Source organism: Schistocerca gregaria, chromosome 9 (assembly GCF_023897955.1).
Source record: "Schistocerca gregaria isolate iqSchGreg1 chromosome 9, iqSchGreg1.2, whole genome shotgun sequence".
NCBI classification, from domain to species: domain Eukaryota; kingdom Metazoa; phylum Arthropoda; class Insecta; order Orthoptera; family Acrididae; genus Schistocerca; species Schistocerca gregaria.
Genome location: NC_064928.1, coordinates 92521400 through 92545309, shown reverse-complemented (window position 1 = coordinate 92545309; position 23910 = coordinate 92521400). Strand labels below are relative to the sequence as shown.

The window sequence follows — 23910 nt, the reverse complement described above, 5'->3', positions numbered from 1 at the left end:
CTACAGGTGCGAGCGCGACTGCGCTCGGACGGGCTGGTGTGCCCGGCGGCGGCACTGCTGGTATGTGGTGTGCACGCCAGCACGGCGTTCTCGGCGCTGCAGCCCGACCTGCAGCCGGCGCTGTGGGCGGCGGCGTGTGCCCTGGGCCTGCTGCTGCACTACGTGGTTCCGCAGCTCCGCAAGCAGCTGCCCTGGCTGTGCGTCGCCCGCCCCATCCTGCGCGCCCACGAGCACGGCCAGTTCGAGGTGCGCCAGCCCGCCAAGCTCATGTGGTTTGAGAAGGTACGTTTCTCTTGCACTTGCCTGCTATATAGCTATACTGTACCCCTGCACAAAGTGAGGCACCGTGGGGAGACACTAGACTTGTGTTCGGAAGGAGTGTAGTTTGGATCTCCCTCCGCTCATTATGTGGTTTTCCTAAATCTCCTAATGCAACTATTAAGATTTTACTATGGAGCACTAACGCTATTTTCATACTAATTTTCCAATTGGCCTTGTTTTTTGTTTACATTATTTGGAATTAATTTCAAAGCCTTTTACATTTCCATGCTGAGGCCCTTAGGCACACTCATTGAAATGGTATACGCATGTTTAGTTATGCCACAGCATTCTCTTATTTCATAAATACACCAGTGAACCCAAACCTTATGAGCACCTGCATAATGGCTTGTCGGTCTATCTTTGGAACGCAATGCACAGGTGATTTTGCACGGTGTGGATTCGACAACTCCTCAGTAGCTTCCTGTAGGTATGTGGCATCAGATGTTTATGAACAGGTCACACAATTCATGTAAATAAGAGCAGATGTTTGTTGGCAAGGTGCTGATACCTGATAGCATCCGAGGTATAGATTATTGTGTTGAGAGTAGACAAATTTGGTGTAGAATACGACATTGTCATGCTCCGGAGATCATTGCAAACACAGTAAGTCGTACTGCCAGGAGATGCCGTTGCTGTCGGTGTAGATGTCGAGCATAAAGAGATGCAGTAGATCCACTGTGATATTTGTGTAGTGACACTGCTGTCAGTTATTACCGAAGGTCCCACGGGTGATCGGGTGGAAACACCCCGTAGGATAATTCTGACCACACCGGGCTGAATCTATGATACATTGCATGTTTCGGGCAGTTGTTCACCTGAATGATAGTGTACCTTGACAAGACCATTGATCTTATGTAACAAGAAACTTGATTCATCCAGCCAGGCAACAAATTTTCATTGATTCTCAGTCCAGTCGTGATGTGTACCTATGATGACTGTAATCACAGTTGACGGGTTCGTGTACACATAAGGGTTGTCTGCTGTGGAGCCTATTTTCGTCAGTCTGTGCTGAACAGTGCACTCTGAAACAGTTGAGTATGCATCAGCATTATATACTATTGTCATATCTGCCACTCATTGCTGCCTGTCCTGCTTTAAAATCTCTCAGTGGACAATGGTGGTAATGTTTTGCCCATCAGTGTACAAAAATATTTTTACATTCACCACATTAGAGGTTGCTGTGGTACAGCAAAAGGACATGCCTGCATGTGTATACAGTTTTGATAATTTTGTTTAAGTGTCTGAAGATGAAAATGAAGGTGTAAAATGGTTTCAGATCAATAACAAATTAAATAAATAACAAATGATTCCACAAACTGCCTCCATTCCTTCCTGTTTTGTGCCCGGTTCCTCCACGTGTCTTCAATTCCCAGGGCTGCTAGGTCCTTCACCACGTCGTCCATCCAGCGTTGCCTTGGTCGTCCAGTGGCGTGTTTGGTGTTTGGTTTCCCCTTAGTGTCATCTTCACATGTCTTCCATCTGGCATATGGGCTACATGCCCCTCCCATTGTATTCTTTTGCTCTTTATCTTCTGTAGGATAGTTGGTTGTCGCATCAGAAGGTAGATTTCCTCGTTTTTCCTCCTCCTCCATTCTCCATTATCTAAAACTGGTCCCCATATCTTCCTCATTACTCTTCTTTCAAATATTAATAGTTTTTCCTTTTCTCATTTAGTCATGCTCCATGTTTTTGAATCATACATTACTGCTGGGCATAGCACAGTGTTGTAGATTTTCATTGTAGTGTTCACTGAGATCGATTTAAAACCATTTTTATTTTGTTGTTCATGGTAAATCAAGATCCCAAGTATTTGAACTGATGTACTCTCTTGAACCTCTTGCCATCTATGTCAAGAAATTCTTCCTGCTCTTGTCTTCTTCCTTATTGCATGAACTCTTGTTTTGTCTCTATTCACTTTGAGCCCTACCTTCTGTGCATGATTGTCCATTTCCTGGTACATTCCTTTCAACTCATGCTTTGATTCATTTAGTAGTACTATGTCATCTGCATATGCAAGACAATTGAAGTTACCGTCCATCTCTACTCCAGCCCACTCCTGTTGCCTACACTCTTTTATTACTTTCTCTAAGATGACATTGAACAGAACACTTACTTTTTGTATTGTTTTACTCCTTTAGTGCCATACATTTCTCAAGATACAAAGTGAGAACAGTCACTGATTTTTACATTAAACTGTAGAATTCCAAAATACTTACTATAATATCTGAACTATTAGCTATAAGCATGGTATTTTTGCTTTCTGTTCCTCATTTTATTTAAAATATCTTTTGACAGTTTTATGCCGAAACATTCTATTTATGTAAAACTAAACCATTATCTCTTGGAAAATTGGATAAAAGTGCAAACATGATCCCATGTTCATACATGGTGGTTATTTCAATAATTATCATTTTTACTTGCACAACTTGATTTTCTGAAAGCAGTAAAAATCTCATTGCATATTTTTTTATATACCTTGTAATCTCAGTTTCTGGTTGCATGTTTCCTACTAATTTTATATCTATAAGATGTGGAGTTATGAAAAGAGTTTAAGTAGCTACATAATTTTGTAATTGACTACTATAAAAGCTGTGGCTCTTTGTTAAAATGTATACAGCGGCCAATTAGAAATGCAGCGATTTAAATTTCGTTAAAATATTTGGCTTCTTGTACAGAGTTGTGCTGTTTGTTTGCTAGCATGTAACAGAAGTGGTTTCTCCCAAGTAAGAAAAGTAGACATGTATCACTCTTCTTGAGTCCTTCGTATTTCCTGTATGAGTCTTACTCGATAAGAGTCCCAGACTAATGAGAAACACCCAGGAATTGATTAATTGAGGTTTCTGTAAGCTACCCTTTTCTCCCACGAAGTCTGTCTTAGTTGCCTTCATTTCTCAGTTACAGTAGACACATAGTAAACATCATCATTTTTATATTTCTCATTCATTTGAAATAAAATTCCTTTAACTCATTTAAGAACATTCAAAGAGGTGCTAGCCAGTACACACATGCTGGCCAATACCTATTTTGAGCAAGCAAAATGTGTAATTCTGTTAATAGACACACATAAAAGTGGTATATTTTGTAGCTTTCAGAACTAATAGTTTCCTGCTCGGAGAGAACAGAGGGATAGATTGGGGAAGGTTAAAAGGAAGGACAGACCAGTCAGATCCGAGGGTGAGACACTTTTGCACCAAACCTCTGTTCTCAGTCATTTAATGTTCTAAAAACAACTGAACACAATAAAAGGAGATGCTTTTCTTAGTAATATGTGCTACCTACCTTGCTCATTAACACTCATACACCCATAGGAGTCATTTTGACCCCTACCATTTAAAAAAAGTTTTCTGAACTATTATTTCGAAATTTTAAGCATTTATTATATTTTAATGTTGACAAGATTTATAGCCATTTCAGATACAAAGTTGTGAATAAAAAGGACACAAATTATTATTTATTGACATATAAACAAATTTCTCTGAAGCTGGTAACACCCAAACAGGTGTAAGCAAATGACAGGCTTCTCTTTGCTCCAGATTCATAAAAAAATTGAACTTTTCATGTGTACAGAAATTTCAGCTACTTCATTGTTTTACACAATTTACACATTTGTATTCAGTTTTTTTGTACATTTTCCACAAACCCTTCTTCTTACAAACACTGCTACTTGGAAATAGTTCTATTACATTTGCAGAATTTGAGAACTTGACATTTATGCCGCTTCTGTGACATTTTGTCATCATCTTCATTTTCGTTCTATTTATACCTCCTTGCGGTTGTGCAAGGAAAGTGACTCTTCACATACTCAGAGCGTAGTTCATCTGCAAGTTGCTGAATAAAATGTCTTCTTTTGATCTTCTTCCCAGTAACAGCCCTAAATACTACATATGCATTTATTCCTGCTAGGCCAAAGATATTGTAGAAGGAGTCCACTGGCCATCTTCTTGAGGAAGCCTTGACTGAATACTGTCTCACCATTTTGTCTACTGTATCAACCCCAAATTTTGTTTTTGGTAATAATATACCGTTTGTGGAGTTTTTTTTCTCATTTGTATTTATGGTAACACTAGGATGAAGGCAAGAATTACTAGCACACTTTTTTGATTTCTTTCCTTGATAGGCTGTCAAGGAGATGTCAGCATGTTTTAAAACTTTTGTGGATTACAGAGGACTCTTCAAGGACTTCAGATAATGTGGTATTTCTCCTCTTGCTCTATTTGCTTTTCCTACAATGGAGTTTAATCTTTCTTCCATTTCTTTTGGCTAATTTGAGTGAAGTGAAGTAATTGTCTGTTGTGACATTTCTGTCTCTGTCCAGAAATGTTTCCATAAGACACATCACTAAATCATCTGAAACCCTTCTGTCTTGGAATAGTGCAGAATCCTTACGAAGATAAGGGAAACCATTGAGTATATACTTGCTTTCAACATCTACAGTTAAGCAGTATTTTTGCCTATACTTGTCAGGCTTTGAAGCCATGAATTGTGTGAACCAGCACCTAGGTTTACTTGAGAAGAGCTGCTCATCTATTGTTATATCACTTCCAGGTTTGTCACACTTTGTACAGTTTTCTATGAATTTGTTCCACACAGCAGAAACCAGTGCAAACTTATCATTCTGTAATCGTGCAGAGCGTGTAAGCTTCTCGTGGAACCTCAGGAATCTCATAATTTCACAGACTATATTTGTACTCATGGTTTCCACACAAAATCGTATGCCCCAGTAATCTGACCATAAGCTGTGAAGGTCTGTACTTCAGCAACCACTCACACCACAAGCATAAATAATTGCAATAAATGCTTCTAGTTCTTGCGTGGTCATTGACCAGCTGTCATTTTCTAGTACTCTGTGTGCCTCCGTTATAGTACATTTCAAGATATGTTTGATTATACAACTGTCTATGAACAAGTGCCAAGCACTCGATACAAGTTCATCACTTACGTTTCTTTTTGCTTGTGGTGTAGGTCCAGAAGATTCTCTCAAAATATTGTGATTAGGAAGACGCCCACCTTGTGAATTAGGCACTGCTTCTATCCAGATTGTTCCATTAGGAGCAACTTCTTTATGTCTTTCGTCAGACAATGAGAAGCAGTCACTTGTTCTACACTCCATGGAACGGGATTATCTCCTCTCGTGTTACATGATTATTCTTTATCTATAAAGCATGAATAATAGAACAAATGTAAGAAAGCCACCATAAAATCTAGATTAAGTACAGTAACATTATATGTAGATAAGAGTATGATGATTATAAATTAGCAACAATAATAATAATATACTTACTAGACTGTAAACTTTCATTATCCGTATATGAAGAATCAGAATCATTAATATTAGATGATTCATTTTCTCTTCATGTCTGTGGTAAAAACTCTTCCTCTTAATCGTTCGTAAAAAAGTTCGCCGCTATCTGAATCACACTCCATAACTCTCTGTAACGCTGCAAAATTTCTCCATTTTGTAAATACTATTTCCCATTCATTTCAATCTTCAGCTCATAATCACCTTTGAAAGACTGATTCTTACAAGGGTATGATGAACAATGGTGAACCAAGTCCATTGTTGTCATTTCATGTTGCAAATAAATTATTACTCTACAGAATAAAGTAGCCGAGGCTTAAGAATGTATTAGATAAGTGTATAGCATAATTATAAACAAAATTATAGATTTTTGGGAGTGAAAGGTAAAACTGGAAAAAAGTTATAATCAGTTACGCAAAATGAACTGTTTGTTGATATAATGAAAGTAAATGCCAAATAAATAAACATCACGAAAGTAAACGTTGCTTGAATCATTCTTCAAAACATAGCTAGCACTTAAAAACTGAAAAGGATCATTTTGACACCTCTGAGTATTCGAGCGTAACACTGAAGACGAGGGTAGACAAAGCTGAAAGGGAATGTGTAAGAGAGAGCAGGCTGTAGATGGTACATTGGTAAGCATGATGCCAGCTTTACTCCTCTCTCTTCCTTTATCTCTGGACTGAAACTGGCACATTGCTTACTATTACCAATGTATCATCTCTGACCTACCCTCTCTGAGGCCTCCATTCATTTTTGTCTACCCTAGTCCTCACTACAGGTAGGTCCCTAACATCCTGTGGTCTGAGTTACCTGCCCTTCCATTTTAGCCTCAGCCAACCTATTCCTCTCTCCTCCTAGAGGAAGGAACTGTTAGCTCCTGTTGGGGCCTAGTAGCTAAATGATACTGTCAGTCTAGCCCAATATCCACAGTAGAACTACATATACACTATGTGATCAAAAGTATCCAGGCATCCCCAAAAACATACGTTTTTCATATTAGGTGCATTGTGCTGCCACCTACTGCCAGATACTCCATATTGGCGACCTCAGTAGTAATTAGACATCACGAGAGAGCAGAACGGGGTGCTCCGTGGAACTCATGGAGATCGAACGTGATCAGGTGATTGGGTGCCACTTGAGACATACGTCTGTGCATAAGATTTCCACACTCCTAAACCTCACTAGGTCCACTGTTTCTAATGTGATAGTGAAGTGGAAACATGAAGGAACACGTATAGCACAAAATCTACAGGCCAACCTCATCTCACAGGAATTCCAAACTGCATCGGGATCTATTGCAAGTCCTATGACAGCTAGGCAGGAGGTGAGAAAACTTGGATTTCATGGTCAAGCGGCTGCTCATAAACCACACACCACATCAGTAAATTCCAAATGACACTTTGCTTGATGTAAGGAGCGTAAACATTGGTCGATTGAATAGTGGAAAAACATCATGTGGAGTGACGAATCATGGTACACAATGTGGCGATCCGATGGCAGGGTGTGGGTATGGCAAATGCCCAGTGAAGGTCATATGCCAGCATGTGTAGTGCCAACAGTAAAATTTGGAGGTAGTGGTGTTATGGAGTGGTTGTTTTTCATGTAGGGGGCTTGCACCCCGTGTTGTTTTGCATGGCACTATCACAGCACAGGCCCGCATTGATGCTTTAAGCATATTCTTGCTTCCTATTGTTGAAGAACAATTTGGGGGTGGTGATTGCATCTTTCAACACGATCGAGCACCTGTTTATAATGCACGGCCTGTGGCGGAGTGGTTACATTACAGTAACTCATGTCCCTTTAATAACTGGCCTGCACAGAGACTTGATCTGAATCTTGTAGAACACCTTTGGAATGTTTTGGAATGCTGACTTCGTGCCAAACCTCACCATCAGACGTCAGTGCCTCTCCTCAGTGCAGCACTCTGTGAAGAATGGGCTGTCATTCCCCACAAAACCTTCCAATACCTGATTGAATGTATGCCTACAAGAGTGGAAGCTGTTATCAAGGCTAAGGGTGTGCGAACACTATATTGAATTCCTGTATTACCGATGGAGGGCACCATGAACTTGTTAGTCATTTTCAGTCAGGTGTCCGGATACTTTTGATCACATGTGTATTTCTTGCTGTTTCACTTCAGGGTGGCAGTATATGCACATACGCAAATATCTAAACATGTACTTGCTTGACAGTGTGGCACTAGAAAGTACGAGGTCTGTTCAGAAAATTCCAGAACATTTGTTATAATGCACCAATGGTGTTTTAGAATGATATGCATTTGACATCCCTGCATACACCTGTGCTTAATGTGTAACTGCCGGAAGTTTCATTGTTGTATATCTGTTAGTTATTGTTCAGTGCATTATTGAGTAGAACATTGTATCACACAGTTGGTGAATTTTGAGATGGCAGAATTAGAGAAACAGTGCATCTGCATTAAATTTTGCATGAAACCCAAGATAATCTTTACAGAGAAACACCAAATGTTGCAGGAAGCCTTTGGTGATGAGTGCTTCAGCTGTACTCAGCATTATGAATGGTTCACCCGGTTTAAAAATGGCCGGATAGAAGCTAAAGATGACTCTTGTTCAGGACATTTCTGGCCGTTTCTCTCTGATCAATGGCTCTTGCATCACAATAATGCACCTGCATGTTCATTCCTATTTGGTGCATGACTATTACACAAAAACAAAGATCATTGTGCTGCTTCATCTTCCATACTCTGCTGATCTGTTCCCTGCAGACTTTTATTTCTGAATTTGAAAACCCCATGGAAATGAGGAAGATTTGCTACAAGAGATGAGATAAATGAAAATTTGCTGATGCCACTTTGTGGGATCCAGCAAGGTACCAAGACTGTTTCTGGAAGTAGAAACAGTGTTCAGAGCTCTGTATCAGTTGCAGAGAAGAGTATTTTGAAGTAGACCATGCACAATAAATAAAAGATAAGCAGAAAAATTTTGTGGACAAAGTTCCGGAGTTTTCTGAACAGTCCTTGTAAATGTGACAACACGTTTACACTGAATATTTGTACAGTATACGTACTTAACTTTGTGGTGTGATCCGTGACACTTGAAGTCCTATATCTGATATTTCCCAGGCCATCACATTCACTCCTGGTACTGCTGATACCCTCAAAAAGAACTGGGAGCACATCTCTTACCACTTAGTACTATCCTGGTCTTGAGTGTCTTAATCACCTACTTTAAAAACACCATGACTTCGTAAAATCAGGGCCTGAAATGAGGTTAATTCTGCCTGACATTATTCCCATCACACCTAGTTTCATCACCCTCCCAATCTCTGCAATATCCTGGTCTGACCCTTTGCTCCTTCTGCACCCATTTCCCTACTCTGTGGCTCCTAGCCTGTGATCGTCCATGCTGTAAGATTTGCCCAATGCACCCTCCTTTCACCATATATACCACCCCTGTAAGTGGCAAAGCATACATGTAATACCAAAGGGAGATCTGCCAGCATTAAGTGAACACTGTTCGAACTTCTATATTGGTGTGAATACTACCAACTTTCAGTTAGGATTAATGGGATGGTAACACAGTCTTGGTCTCGGCACCCGTTTCACTCAAAGTGCCATCTGGATTCTCCCACCTGATGTCAGTTTCTCAGAACTCCGCATATGCGAACTGGTGTTACATGTCATGTTCTTGGTTCTTGTCATCCACTTGGCCTAAATTTGCATTAATTTCTTTGCCCTCAGCATTTCTTTTCAGTAAGTATTCCTTTTATTTGCTCCCTCTTAGTTTAGGATATCTTTTATTTTCTGATCTGTTTGTTTTTCACTGCCCCTCCCACCACCTCACCTGTATACATGTATAATGTACTTAGCTTTCTGCTCGTATTAACTCTTGCACGGTGTTTTTTCAGTAATTTCTGTCTTGTTTATGGGCACCATCTTCCATCAGTAAGCTTCTAGATTTTCAAATCTTGAGATGCAGTCCTGAACAATCACTCTTTCCTCCTCATCTCTGACGTGAGGCTGAGGGCAAGTTTTCCAAATTGTCCCCATATCCTAAACCTTGCCAGTCTTTTCCTTCATCTCTCTTCCTTCCTCTTGAACCCTTTACCAGAAGAATGAGCCATTGACTGAAAGGTTGCACATTTCTATATCTTTTATATGTACTTTCTCCTGTCGACACTTGCTGAGTAGTTTTTTTTATCTATCCAATTATATTTTCAACAACTGAATATAAATAATTTTTGTGTCTCGGGCAGTCTATGAATTAGTCTCTTGGATTGAAATTAACTTGCTGATACGAGTAGTTGAGTTTCTTTTTTACTCTGCCTGGCAGCTGGCAACTGGCAACACTGTCAGCTGATGGATGTGACGTATTAAAGGACGTGTTGCGGAAGCAGAAATTATCCTGATTGTGTGGGTGCCATTGGAAGTTATTTGCTCAGAATGGGGAAGCACCCGGCAAGCTGTGCTCTTATGTTTGTGTGGTGGCAGCCTCTCATGTTGCTTAGCATCTTGTGGACTTTGTGCACAGCAGCTCTGAAAGCTAGGAAGTGTCTCTCTTTCACTTTTATGATTGGACCAGCACTGCACAGAAGCTGAAAAGTTCGTGTAGTAAACTGTCATCAGCTGGTGAATGAATGACTTCTTGTTACATCACCACTTTCACTTTTGTGTGGGTGTGTGGGCAGTACTGTGCATTTCCCCATCCCGAAGGAAAGTGATGACAGTAATTCTCTCTTGTAACAATTAGTTTTCTGTGTTGAATTGTGCTTGGACACAATCGTGTAATCAAACAGGTCTTCCTGCCTATTTACTTGCAATACATTACACTTGTTTATGTCGAGGATCAACTACTGATTCCTGCATCGAGTGGTCGTGCTGTGCACTCTGTCCAGAAATTTTCTACACATTCTTGGTGTCTCATTTTCCATTATTTGACAGCATTATCTGCAATCTGTCTTAGAGGCCTCCCGTGCTAGCTGCCAGGTGATTTGGCCCTGTTAAGAAAGATATATTGAATTCTATCTGCTAAAGAGCTACTAACCCAATCACAAAGCTTGTCTCATATTCTGTAAGCTTGTGTTTTGTTTAGTAAGTGACAGGTGGGTGTGCGTAACTAGAAATTTTTGAACATAGAGGTACCTTGAGAACGACAGTACACTTACGAGCACGGTGCCGGACTCGTTGCAGACGTACGTGTACCTGTGCTTCCTGGAGAGGAACGTGCTGTATCCGGTGCTGGTGGTGAGCGCGCTGACTGCGGACGCACCGCAACTGGCAGAGAATGCCGGTGCCGGCTGGGGCGCACTGCTGGCAGCCGTCTGCGGCCTCAAGTGCCTGCGCTGTGCCTTTTCCGATACAGGCAATCAGTACCTCGTCCTCGCCTTCGCCGTCCTCCTCTTCCAGATAGACTTCGCTGCCGCCTCGCAGACCTTCATCGTCGACTACTTCTTCGTCGGTATAGTGTTCAGCAAAGTCTACGAGTTCCTCCTCAAGGTCAGTTGGTGGTCTGCATGTTTTTTTTTAATAAAGAGAACGGATGGCCGTCAAGGGAGAGTCTTTGGTGTTTGAGATAATGTTTAGACAAATTTCTCTCTCACTAACTTTTGACGTGTGTGCTCAGCCAAGGTCAGACGACTACTACGTTTCAATAACTCGATATTATACATAACTCTCGTAACAAACTTTGCCTCACCACATCTAAAATGAATTAAATGCCGTAGACTTACAGTTTACTCAGAACTGTAATAAGCAATCCAGGTCCTCTTATAACTTATGTTTACTACCAAAACTTTCTGCTAGGCAATGTTGCTTAGGCCTGGCCACCTCCTTTACTACAGTATCGCCGATTATTCTTCAGTACTAACTCATTAAATAGCGTCTATACCTGTAAATTATGTTCCACAATCACTGTATCCGTAGTTGTGGTGGCCTTCTGGTTGTGGTTTCACAATGGCCGATAACTGTGGAGGTGTGAAACGCATATGCCTGTCTGTCACACCTACCTTGGTTGCGCGTGCCGTGACTCCTCCGATGGCTAGGGACCTCTGAAACAGAAGTCCAACAAACTACCAATGGTCGCTATTGTCCTACATTTAATTACTAAAAATAACTCTGAATGTAATTTTTTCGAGCTGTACTTCATTATACATTTCTCTGACATCACATGTGGTGGCTTTGATGTGTGAAAATTTGCTGGCTGTTGCTGCTGTACCACTGCAACTCTCTGCCAAGCAGCCCTGGGCTGTAGGGTACCCACCAGGTGGCTGTATTGTACTGCATTTGTGCCTTGTTACATCAGATATACCTTTTGTTCCATGGATTTGTAATGACCAGACCCTCTAGAATATAGAACGTGTCATAAAACAATAGTACATAATTTATAATTACAAACAAAGATACACGCTAATGCTTCTTCCAGACATCACAAGTGAAGTTGTCCTTGTGAATGTGGAATATGTCAAAAAAATCAAAAATATGTTTTCCTTTAAGAAGTAATTACAGATTTGTCCTGAAACATGTAGATGTCTGTACATGTGATAATTTTTGGACCATTATAGCCACATATCATGTAACAGAAAAGCAGTGCAGAATACTCATTTACATTGATCTCATTACTACATTAATGAAGTGCAGAAGTCATACTTTATGCAGTGCTAAGGTTATGGGATATTATTAATATTATATACATAAATAGGTTCCACTAAGAAATTTGTCAATGGAGTAGCAGAAACTGGCCACTAATAAATCATTTAGGCACCTCTTAAAATGAACTTTATTAGTAGCAAAACTTTTAACGGTTGCTAGCAAGTCATTGAAAATGAGTGTTCCTGAGTAATAGGCGAAACCTTTTGGGACCAAACTAACTAACTTTAAATCTCTATGATGGTTATTCTTATTTCTAATTTTCATTCCATGAACTTGTTAATTTGAGAGAGAGACATATTTTTATGTCAAATTTCATAAATAAATAAATGTAAAGAGAACATAATTTTGGAGCTGTGAAGAAAGACGTTTATGGCAATCGGTACCCAGAACAACCACCTCTGGCCGTAATAATGGCCTTGATATGCCTAGTCATTTAGTGAAACAGAGCTTGAATGGTGTGTACACGTACAGCTGCCCATACAGCTTCAACACGATACCACAGTTCATCAAGAGTAATGACTGGTGTATTGTGATGAGCCACTTGCTTGGCCACCATTGACCAGACGTTTTCAATTGGTGAGAGATCGGGAGAATGTGCTGGCCAGGGCAGCAGTCAAACATTTTCTGTATTCAGAAAGGCCCGTACAGGACCAGCAACATGTGGTAGTGCATTATCTTGCTGAAATGTAGGGTTTCACACAGATCGAATGAAGGGGAGAGCCACGGGTCATAATGCATCTGAAATGTTACGTCCACTGTTCAAAGTGCCGTCAGTGCAAACAAGAGCTGACCGAGACGTGTAACCAATGGCACCCCATACCATCACGCTGGGTGATAACGCCATTATTGCAATGATGAATACACACTTCCCATGTGCATTCACCACGATGTCGCCAAACACGGAGGCGACCATCATGATGCTGTAAACAGAACCTGGATTGCTTCGAAAAAGTGACGTTTTGCCGTTCGTGCACCCAGGTTCGTCGTTGAGTACACCATCACAGGCGCTACTCGTCTGTCATGCAGCGTCAAGGGTACCCATAGCCACGGTCTCCTAGCTGATAGTCAATGCTGCTGCAAATGTCGTTGAACTGTTTGTGCAGTTGGTTGTTGTCTTGCAAACGTCCCCATCTGTTGACTCAGGGATCGAGACGTGGCTGCACGATCTGTTACAGCCATGCAGATAAGATGCCTGTCATCTCGACTGCTAGTGATACGAAGCCGTCGGGATCCAGCACGGCATTCCGTATTACCCTCCTGAACCCACCTATTCCATATTCTGCTAACGGTCATTGGATCTCGACCAAGACGAGCAGCAATGTCACGATACGATAAACCGCAATCGCGATAAGCTACAATCCGACCTTTATCAAAGTCGGAAACGTGATGGTACGCATTTCTCCTCCTTACACGAGGCATCACAACGGCGTTTCACCAGGCAACGCCGGTCAACTGGTGTTTGTGTATGAGAAATCGGTTGGAAACTTTCCTCATGTCAGCACGTTGTAGGTGTCGCCACCGGCGCCAGCCTTGTGTGAATACCCTGAAAAGCTAATCATTTGCATATCACAGCCTCTTCCTCCTGTCGGTGAAATTTCGTGTCTGTAGCATGTCATCTTCGTGGTGTAGCAATTTTAATGGCCAGTAGTGTATTTAAAGGCAAGTGACAGCAGGGATAAATGGACATACAGGGCGGACGGACAGGAAGCTCACACTTGTCCAGTAACGACGTTCCTCTGAGAATGAATGAAAGTTTGACAACAGAAAAGACAAATATGTATTCTTTTATGTTCTTGTGTTTTTACTTAGCAGTTCATTGTGGGTATGAGTGGTAGACATAATTCTATTTTAGAAAATATTCTTATTACATCTGTGTATACTTCTAGCCGAATGTAGACTTCCCTTTTTTCTCCTTTAACAGGTGCAGTTTGTGGTGACGTACATCGCCCCTTGGCAGATCACGTGGGGATCGGCATTCCATGCCTTTGCACAGCCATTCTCAGTGCCCCACTCTGCCATGCTGTTCGCCCAGGCAGCCCTGTCTGCCCTGGTGTCGGCACCTCTCAATCCGTTCCTCGGTTCGGCAGTCTTCCTCGCCTCTTACGCTAGGCCGGTAAAGTTCTGGGAGCGCGACTACAAGACACGGCGTGCCGATCACAGCAACACGCGGCTCGCGGCACACCTCCTGGAGCACCGCAGTCTGGGTGCAGACGACAATAACCTCAACTCCATCTTCTACGAGCACCTCACCCGTTCTCTGCAGCGCTCGCTCTGTGGAGACCTCATTCTCGGTATGCTCTGTGTGGTACAGCAACTTCTGAAGTTAATCAGTATCTCTTACAATAACAGCAACCACTCAAAATTTGACAGCTCCTTTTATATTTCTTTCCTTGAAATATTTACAGTGATGATTCAGGTGCGAATACAGATGCGACTCAGCATTTTTCACTTTTTCAAACATTGTCGGAGGTGAAGGAAGTGAAAGTGACAGTTAAAAATCTTAATAGTGATCTTGTAGCAGCCAGTAAAAAGAGAGAACTGTACTCGAGGCATGTTTTTGAGAGACTTGAGTATCTGTAGAGACATTCTTAGACTTCTCCTTTTTCCTTCTTATGCATATTAATTTTTAAGTTAATCCTGTTTGTCATCTCTTTACCTTCTCCCCTCCTCCTCCCCCTTCCCCTCCACTTCTTCCCTTCATATACCTTTTCCACCCTTCCCCTCCATCAGGTATTCGGTAATCCTGGAGCCTACATCTAGTACGTTTTGCTGTCGTTATTGTTGTTGCTGCTGATTGGTTTGTCAGAGCTCTCCGTGCTATAGAACACTGCATAATTCTCTTCATCTCTGAATAACTGCTGCAACACAAATCCATTTGAACCCCTCTACTGTGGTCATCTCTAAGTCTCCCTCTGCAATTTTTACTGCCCACATTCTCTCCGTTACCAAACTGATGACTGCTCGATGTTTTAAGATGCGTCTTACCACCTAGTACCTGTTATGCCATTCTTAATCACCTTTCTGATGCTCTCTTTGATAACAGGAGCTCAGGGGAGATAAAATTATCTTTTTATGTTATGTCTGATGATGAAATCATGTGTAGTGTCATCTTGATCATTTTTTATTGTTACATCCTTAAATACGTGGACTACGTATGCTTTAGAACAGTGACAGCCAAGAACTCTGCAGGCCTATAGATCCTTTGTGACTGACTGCATGCTTCCCTACTACCACACCACACTGCCTGAGTGAAAAGATAGGGAAACTGTGGGCAATGTGCATTAAATGGCTATGTAGTTGTGTGAGGAATGTTAAACTTATTTTGTCAGGCATAGTTTTGTATTATTCTTTGTTAGAAACTTCAAATGTCTGAAGCCCTGTAGAACTCATCTTGAAGAGTGATATTATATTTTTGCTGACTGTTGGTCAGAATACACCTACAAAAATGAAAATAAAAGCTGATTCGTAACTACATTACAACAGCAGCACTGAGCGTGCCACATTGTTGTTTGTAAAATCCTTACAAATTTCGAGAAAAATCAAATGATGGAAATTCTGAGGTGGAGTAACAGTAATATGGAAGTGATAGTTTGCTGCTCACCATGTAGATGAAGTGTTGAGTTGCAGGAAGGTGCAGTGAAAAAGAACACTAGAAATATTCCTCTATTGGGTTAATTTCTTCCTCAGATATGGAAAACCCATACAAACACTCGCACAAGTGCAGCTCTCTCTCTCTCTCTCTCTCTCTCTCTCTCTCTCTCACTCTCTCTCACACGCGCGCGCGCGCACACACACACACACACACACACACACACACACACACACACACACACACACACACACACTGACACGTGTGGTCACTGTCCTCTCCAAGTGCTAAGGTGTGACTGTGATTGCCTGTGAGGTGAGCAACAATCTTTGCTGTGGTGGGCTGTGTGGGGACAGAAGAGGTATAGGGCAGGCAATGGGAGGAATAGCAGGGTACAAAAACGAGAAGTCTCTATAGCATGTCTTTAGGGATGGAATAAATGTTTCTTTCATGAGCCGCTAGAATTAAATTTTATTATCTAAAACTGCTCTACCAACACTGCAATGGCTACATTTCTCAAACAACATAGGTTACAAATAAGACAAATTTTCACTGTTATTTGGTTATTTTTGATTTGCTGAAGACATGTTAAAATTTGTATCTGACACAAATAGTTTGCACGCAGCATATGCAGACCGTTTTGCTGTTTTTTTCACTCAGGTTGCTACTTTGATTATTTAGGATACTAATAATAATAATAATCTTTCACACCTACATTGATTCAAACATTGTTATTTTTTCAGCGTCATTATGGAGACATGGAAACTCATACCAGAAAAACTTCGTAGAAGTCGTAGACAGTTTTAACATAAATTTGTCTTTCAAATGGGAATTACCTTGCAGGTTGATCAGTTTAACTGCAGATACACAGGGATGCTCTCAGATGTAATGGCAAAGACCTTCAAAGGCAGCTCAGTAACAGATGTTTTGCAGCGTCCTGAAAAACTGTCCCTGCCTTTTGAAACCACAATGAATTCTTCAAAATTCACACCCTTTCTGTAAAAATGCCAGAGAGCTTAGGAAAACGAGCAGTTTTCTTAGCCAGGAGTTGCCCCATCCACAGTGCAGTTTTCTTTTGAAATACTTCCACTTTCCCCGTCAAATTATAAATAAGATCTTCTCATCTTCCAGCGTATTGTTGAGGGTGTTAAAGTGTGCAGTCAGGTCCGCCAAAAATGTGAGGTCTGCAATCCATTTCGGATCATCTGATAATGTTTTTCTTTTTTTCCTGTTCCTGCTGCCACCAAACTTAATTAATTCCCGCTATATCTAACTTTAATTTGTCCATTTCCCTTTTTAAAGTTTCTATCCTACCTGTCCAGTTAAGGGATCTGACATACCACCATCCGATCTAAAGAACACGAGTTTTGTTTCATCTGATAATGATGTCCTGTTTTACATCTGGAACATTTCACCAAAAAGGTTGCCTTCATTGTTTAACCGTACAGTAGAGGTGCGTGCCAGGGGGAAAAATTTAGGCTGTAATTTTCTCTTGCTTTCGACCATTTACAGTACCAGCACAGCAAGGCTGTTTTGGTTGATATTACAAGGCCAGATAAGTCAGTCATTGAGACTGTTATCGCTGAACTACTGAAAAGGCTGCTGCCCCTCTTCAGGAACGAAACATTTGTCTGGCCTCTCGACAGATACCCCTCCACTGTCATTGCACAGTACGGCTACCTGTATTGCTGAGGCACACAAACCTCCACACCAGAGGTAAGGTCAGTGGTTGATTGGTGAGGGGAGGATTTGCACTAATATATAGCATCTCCATACTCTTTACATTTTTTAGCTCGGTTTGCTTTTCTTTCCCCCATCGTCAACTAAATTTTTAAATTAATGATGTAAATAAAATAGAAAGAAACTTCCACATGGGAAAAATATATTAAAAACAAAGATTCCAAGACTTACCAAGCGGGAAAGCGCCGGTAGACAGGCACAATAAAATATCGCACAAACACACACACAAAATTTCTAGCTTTCGCAACCAACGATTGCTTCTTCAGGAAAGAGGGAAGGAGTGGGAAAGACGAAAGGATGTGGGTTTTAAGGGAGAGGGTAAGGAGTCGTTCCAATCCCGGGAGCAGAAAGACTTACCTTAGGGGGAAAAAAGGATAGGTATATACTCGCATGCGCGCGCGCACACACACACACACACACACACACACACACACACACACACACACACAAATCCATATACAGACACAAGCAGACATATTTAAAGGCAAAGAGCTCTGTGCCTGTCTATCGGTGCTTTCCCGCTTGGTAAGGCTTTGAATCTTTGTTTTTAATATAAATTTTTAAATTCATTATTCATAGTGTTCTAAAGCCATTCTATGGGAGATTTGAGTGCCCGGCAATTATGGGACGATTTCTCCTCCTCCTCCTCTAAAAAAAACTGTGATTTCTATCAATATATACCAATGAAAATAATAAGTTTTTAAAAATGTAATGTGAGTGGATGGATAACAAATCTGCTCACAAAGCGGCGGTAGGAGAACACGTGTATAAAAGGTATTAAAGTTTGCAAGCTTTTTGAACCAATAGCTTCTTCTTCTGATAGAAAGATTGAAGGGGAGGGAAAAGGGGCGAAGGAAAAGGACTGGTGAGGTTTAGGGAAGGATGTAGACTTCAGAAAAGTCACCCAGAACTCTGGGTTAGGGAAGACTTACCAGGTGGGATGTAAGGAAAGACTAATTGTTGGGGACTGCAACGGACGAGATTAGAAAACCTGAGAGCTTAATGATGGAAGAAAGGGTAATACACAAAATACACAAAAAAGAGATTACTAACAAAACATTGTGCACAAGTTAATCTGGTCCACGCCCCCCCCCCCCCCCCCCCCCCCCCCGTGCCTGTGTGCCTGTGCACAAGTTAACCTGGTCCACCCCCGCCACCCCCCTCCCACCCCCCCGCTCGCAATACACTAGTTTCTCATAACTCTGCAGCTGGGGTCTGGTGCTACAACATGTCTTTGGTTGTTGGTACCCATCTGGCCTTAATTTACATTAATTTATTCGGTCTCGGCATTTCTTCACAGTAACTATTCCTTTCTTCACTCCCATTTAGTTTTCTACATTTTTCATTTTCCAACCTTTTTTTTCCCCAACCCCCTTCCACCTCTGTCACATATAATGCACTTAGCTTTTTGTCCTTATTAACTTGTGCACAATTTTTTGAAAGTAAACTCTTTCTTCCTCCCCCCATGAACCATGGACCTTGCCGTTGGTGGGGAGGCTTGCGTGCCTCAGCGATACAGATGGCCGTACCGTAGGTGCAACCACAACGGAGGGGTATCTGTTGAGAGGCCAGACAAACGTGTGGTTCCTGAAGAGGGGCAGCAGCCTTTTCAGTAGTTGCAGGGGCAACAGTCTGGATGATTGACTGATCTGGCCTTGCAACATTAACCAAAACGGCCTTGCTGTGCTGGTACTGCGAACGGCTGAAAGCAAGGGGAAACTACAGCCGTAATTTTTCCCGAGGACATGCAGCTTTACTGTATGATTAAATGATGATGGCATCCTCTTGGGTAAAATATTCCGGAGGTAAAATAGTCCCCCATTCGGATCTCCGGGCGGGGACTACTCAGGAGGATGTCGTTATCAGGAGAAAGAAAACTGGCGTTCTACGGATCGGAGCGTGGAATGTCAGATCACTTAATCGGGCAGGTAGGTTAGAAAATTTAAAAAGGGAAATGGATAGGTTAAAGTTAGATATAGTGGGAATTAGTGAAGTTCGGTGGCAGGAGGAACAAGACTTCTGGTCAGGTGACTACAGGGTTATAAACACAAAATCAAATAGGGGTAATGCAGGGGTAGGTTTAATAATGAATAGGAAAATAGGAATGCGGGTAAGCTACTACAAACAGCATAGTGAACTCATTATTGTGGCCAAGATAGATACGAAGCCCACACCTACTACAGTAGTACAAGTTTATATGCCAACTAGCTCTGCAGATGATGAAGAAATTGAAGAAATGTACGATGAAATAAAAGAAATTGTTCAGATAGTGAAGGGAGACGAAAATTTAATAGTAATGGGTGACTGGAATTCGAGTGTAGGAAAAGGGAGAGAAGGAAACATAGTAGGTGAATATGGATTGGGGCTAAGAAATGAAAGAGGAAGCCGCCTAGTAGAATTTTGCACAGAGCACAACTAAATCATAGCTAACACTTGGTTTAAGAATCATGAAAGAAGGTTGTATACGTGGAAGAACCCTGGAGATACTAAAAGGTATCAGATAGATTATATAATGGTAAGACAGAGATTTAGGAACCAGGTTTTAAATTGTAAGACATTTCCAGGGGCAGATGTGGACTCTGACCACAATCTATTGGTTATGACCTGTAGATTAAAACTGAAGAAACTGCAAAAATGTGGGAAATTAAGGAGATGGGACCTGGATAAACTGAAAGAACCAGAGGTTGTACAGAGGTTCAGAGAGAGCATAAGGGAACAATTGACAGGAATAGAGGAAAGAAATACAGTAGAAGAAGAATGGGTAGCTCTGAGGGATGTAGTAGTGAAGGCAGCAGAGGATAAAGTAGGTACAAAGATGAGGGCTGCTAGAAATCCTTGGGTAACAGAAGAAATATTGAATTTAATTGATGAAAGGAGAAAATATAAAAATGCAGTAAATGAAGCAGGCAAAAAGGAATACAAACGTCTCAAAAATGAGATCGACAGGAAGTGCAAAATGGCTAAACAGGGATGGCTAGAGGACAAATGTAAGGATGTAGAAGCTTATCTCACTAGGGGTAAGATAGATACTGCCTACAGGAAAATTAAAGAGACCTTTGGAGAGAAGACAACCACGTGTATGAATATCAAGAGCTCAGATGGCAGCCCAGTTCTAAGCAAAGAAGGGAAGGCAGAAAGGTGGAAGGAGTATATAGAAGGTTTATACAAGGGCGATGAACTTGAGGACAATATTATGGAAATGGAAGAGGATGTAGATGAAGACGAAATGGGAGATACGATACTGCGTGAAGAGTTTGACAGAGCACTGAAAGACCTGAGTCGAAACAAGGCCCCCGGAGTAGACAACATTCCATTAGAACTACTGACGGCCTTGGGACAACCAGTCCTGACAAAACTCTACCAGCTGGTGAGCAAGATGTATGAGACAGGCGAAATACCCTCAGACTTCAAGAAGAATATAATAATTCCAATCCCAAAGAAAGCAGGTGCTGACAGATGTGAAAATTACCGAACTATCAGTTTAATAAGCCACGGCTGCAAAATACTAACGCGAATTCTTTACAGACGAATGGAGAAACTGGTAGATGCAGACCTCGGGGAGGATCAGTGTGGATTCCGTCGAAATGTTGGAACACGTGAGGCAATACTGACCTTACGACTTATCTTAGAAGAAAGATTAAGAAAAGGCAAACCTATGTTTCTAGCATTTGTAGACTTAGAGAAAGCTTTTGACAATGTTGACCGGAATACCCTTTTTCAAATTCTAAAGGTGGCAGGGTTAAAATACACGGAGCGAAAGGCTATTTATAATTTGTACAGAAACCAGATGGCAGTCATAAGAGTGGAGGGGCATGAAAGGGAAGCAGTGGTTGGGAAAGGAGTGAGACAGGGTTGTTGCCTCTCCCCGATGTTATTCAATCTGTATATTGAGCAAGCAGTAAAGGAAACAAAAGAAAAATTTGGAGTAGGTATTAAAATTCATGGAGATGAAGTAAAAACTTTGAGGTTCGCCGATGACATTGTAATTCTGTCAGAGACAGCAAAGGACTTGGAAGAGCAGTTGAACGGAATGGACAGTGTCTTGAAAGGAGGATATAAGATGAACATTAACAAAAGCAAAACGAGGATAATGGAATGTAGTCAAATTAAATCGGGTGATGCTGAGGGAATTAGATTAGGAAATGAGACACTTAAAGTAGTAAAGGAGTTTTGCTATTTAGGAAGTCAAATAACTGATGATGGTCGAAGTAGAGAGGATATAAAATGTAGACTGGCAATGGCAAGGAAAGCGTTTCTGAAGAAGAGAAATTTGTTAACATCGAATATAGATTTATGTATCAGGAAGTCGTTTCTGAAAGTATTTGTTTGGAGTGTAGCCATGTATGGAAGTGAACCATGGACGATAACTAGTTTGGACAAGAAGAGAATAGAAGCTTTCGAAATGTGGTGCTACAGAAGAATACTGAAGATAAGGTGGATAGATCACGTAACTAATGAGGAGGTATTGAATAGGATTGGGGAGAAGAGAAGTTTGTGGCACAACTTGACTAGAAGAAGGGATCGGTTGGTAGGACATGTTTTGAGGCATCAAGGGATCACAAATTTAGCATTGGAGGGCAGCGTGGAGGGTAAAAATCGTAGAGGGAGACCGAGAGATGAGTACACTAAGCAGATTCAGAAGGATGTAGGTTGCAGTAGGTACTGGGAGATGAAGCAGCTTGCACAGGATAGAGTAGCATGGAGAGCTGCATCAAACCAGTCTCAGGACTGAAGACAACAACAACAACAACTCTTTCTTGCATATTACCCTATCTTCCATCTTTGGGTTTTCAAATCATATTCGGTGCAGTCCCCAAAAACCAGTCTTTCCTTATTATCTGTCCAGGAGTCGATTTAGAAGAGATAGGAGAGCCAGAATTAGAATCGGAATTTCAAAGAGCTTTGGAGGACTTACAGTCAAATAAAGCAGAAGGGATAGATAATATTCCGTCAGAATTTCTAAAATCATTGGGGGAAGTGGCAACAAAACGACAATTCACGTTGGTGTGTAGAATATATGAGTCTGGCGACATACCATCTGACTTTCGGAAAAGCATCATCCACACAATTCCGAAGACGGCAAGAGCTGACAAGTGCGAAAATTATCCCACAATCAGCTTAACAGCTCATGCATCGAAGCTGCTTACAAGAATAATATACAGAAGAATGGAAAAGAAAATTGAGAATGCGCTAGGTGACGATCAGTTTGACTTTAGGAAAAGTAAAGGGACGAGAGAGCCAATTCTGACGTTACGATTAATAATGGAAGCAAGGCTCAAGAAAAATCAAGACACGTTCATAGTGTTTGTCGACCTGGAAAAAGCGTTCGACAATATAAATTGGTGCAAGCTGTTCGAGATTCTGAAAAAAGTAGGGGTAAGCTATAGGGAGAGATTGGTCATATACAATATGTACAACAACCAAGAGGGAATAATAAGAGTGGGCGATCAAGAACGAAGTGCTCCTATTAAGAAGGATGTAAGACAAGGCTGTAGCCTTTCGCTCCTACTCTTCAATCTGTACATCGAGGAAGCAATGATGGAAATAAAAGAAAGGTTCAGGAGTGGAATTAAAATACAAGTTGAAAGGATATCAATGATACGATTCGCTGATGACATTGCTATCCTGAATAAAAGTGAAGAAGAATTAAATGATCTGCTGAATGGAATGAACAGTCTAATGAGTACACAGTATGGTTTGAGAGTAAATCGGAGAAAGACGAAGGTAATGAGAAGTAGTAGAAATGAGAACAGCGAGAAACTTAACATCAGGATTGATGGTCACGAAATCAATGAAGTTAAGGAATTCTGCTACCTAGGCAGTAAAATAACCAATGACGGAGGGAGCCAGGAGGACATCAAAAGCAGACTTGCTATGGCAAAAAAGGCATTTCTGGCCAAGAGAAGTCTACTAATATCAAATACCGGCCTTAATTTGAGGAAGAAATTTCTGAGGATGTACGTCTGGAGTACAGCATTGTATGGTAGTGAAACATGAACTGTGGGAAAACCGGAACAGAAGAGAATAGAAGCATTTGAGATGTGGTGCTATAGACGAATGTTGAAAATTAAGTGGACAGATAAGATAAGGAATGAGGAGATTCTATGCAGAATCGGAGAGGAAAGGAATATGTGGAAAACACTGATAAGGAGAAGGGACAGGATGATAGGACATCTGCTAAGACATGAGGGGATGACTTCCATGGTACTAGAGGGAGCTGTAGAGGGCAAAAACTGTAGAGGAAAACAGAGATTGGAATACGTCAAGCAAATAATGGAGGACGTAGGTTGCAAGTGCTACTCTGAGATGAAGAGGTTAGCACAGGAAAGGAAT

General features: G+C 41.3%; 1 protein-coding gene across 6 annotated transcripts in view; it reads left to right on the top strand.

Moving 5' to 3' along the window:
* The window catches only part of LOC126292314 (pecanex-like protein 1), a 274150-nt gene that overhangs the window by 182843 nt on the left and 67397 nt on the right, over positions 1–23910 (top strand). For all 6 annotated transcript variants that reach the window (XM_049986247.1, XM_049986250.1, XM_049986251.1 and 3 more), the window contains 3 exons: positions 7–282; positions 10791–11096; positions 14170–14539. In XM_049986247.1, coding sequence (XP_049842204.1) covers positions 7–282; positions 10791–11096; positions 14170–14539 — 952 coding nt within the window. The remainder of the gene's footprint in view (positions 1–6; positions 283–10790; positions 11097–14169; positions 14540–23910) is intronic.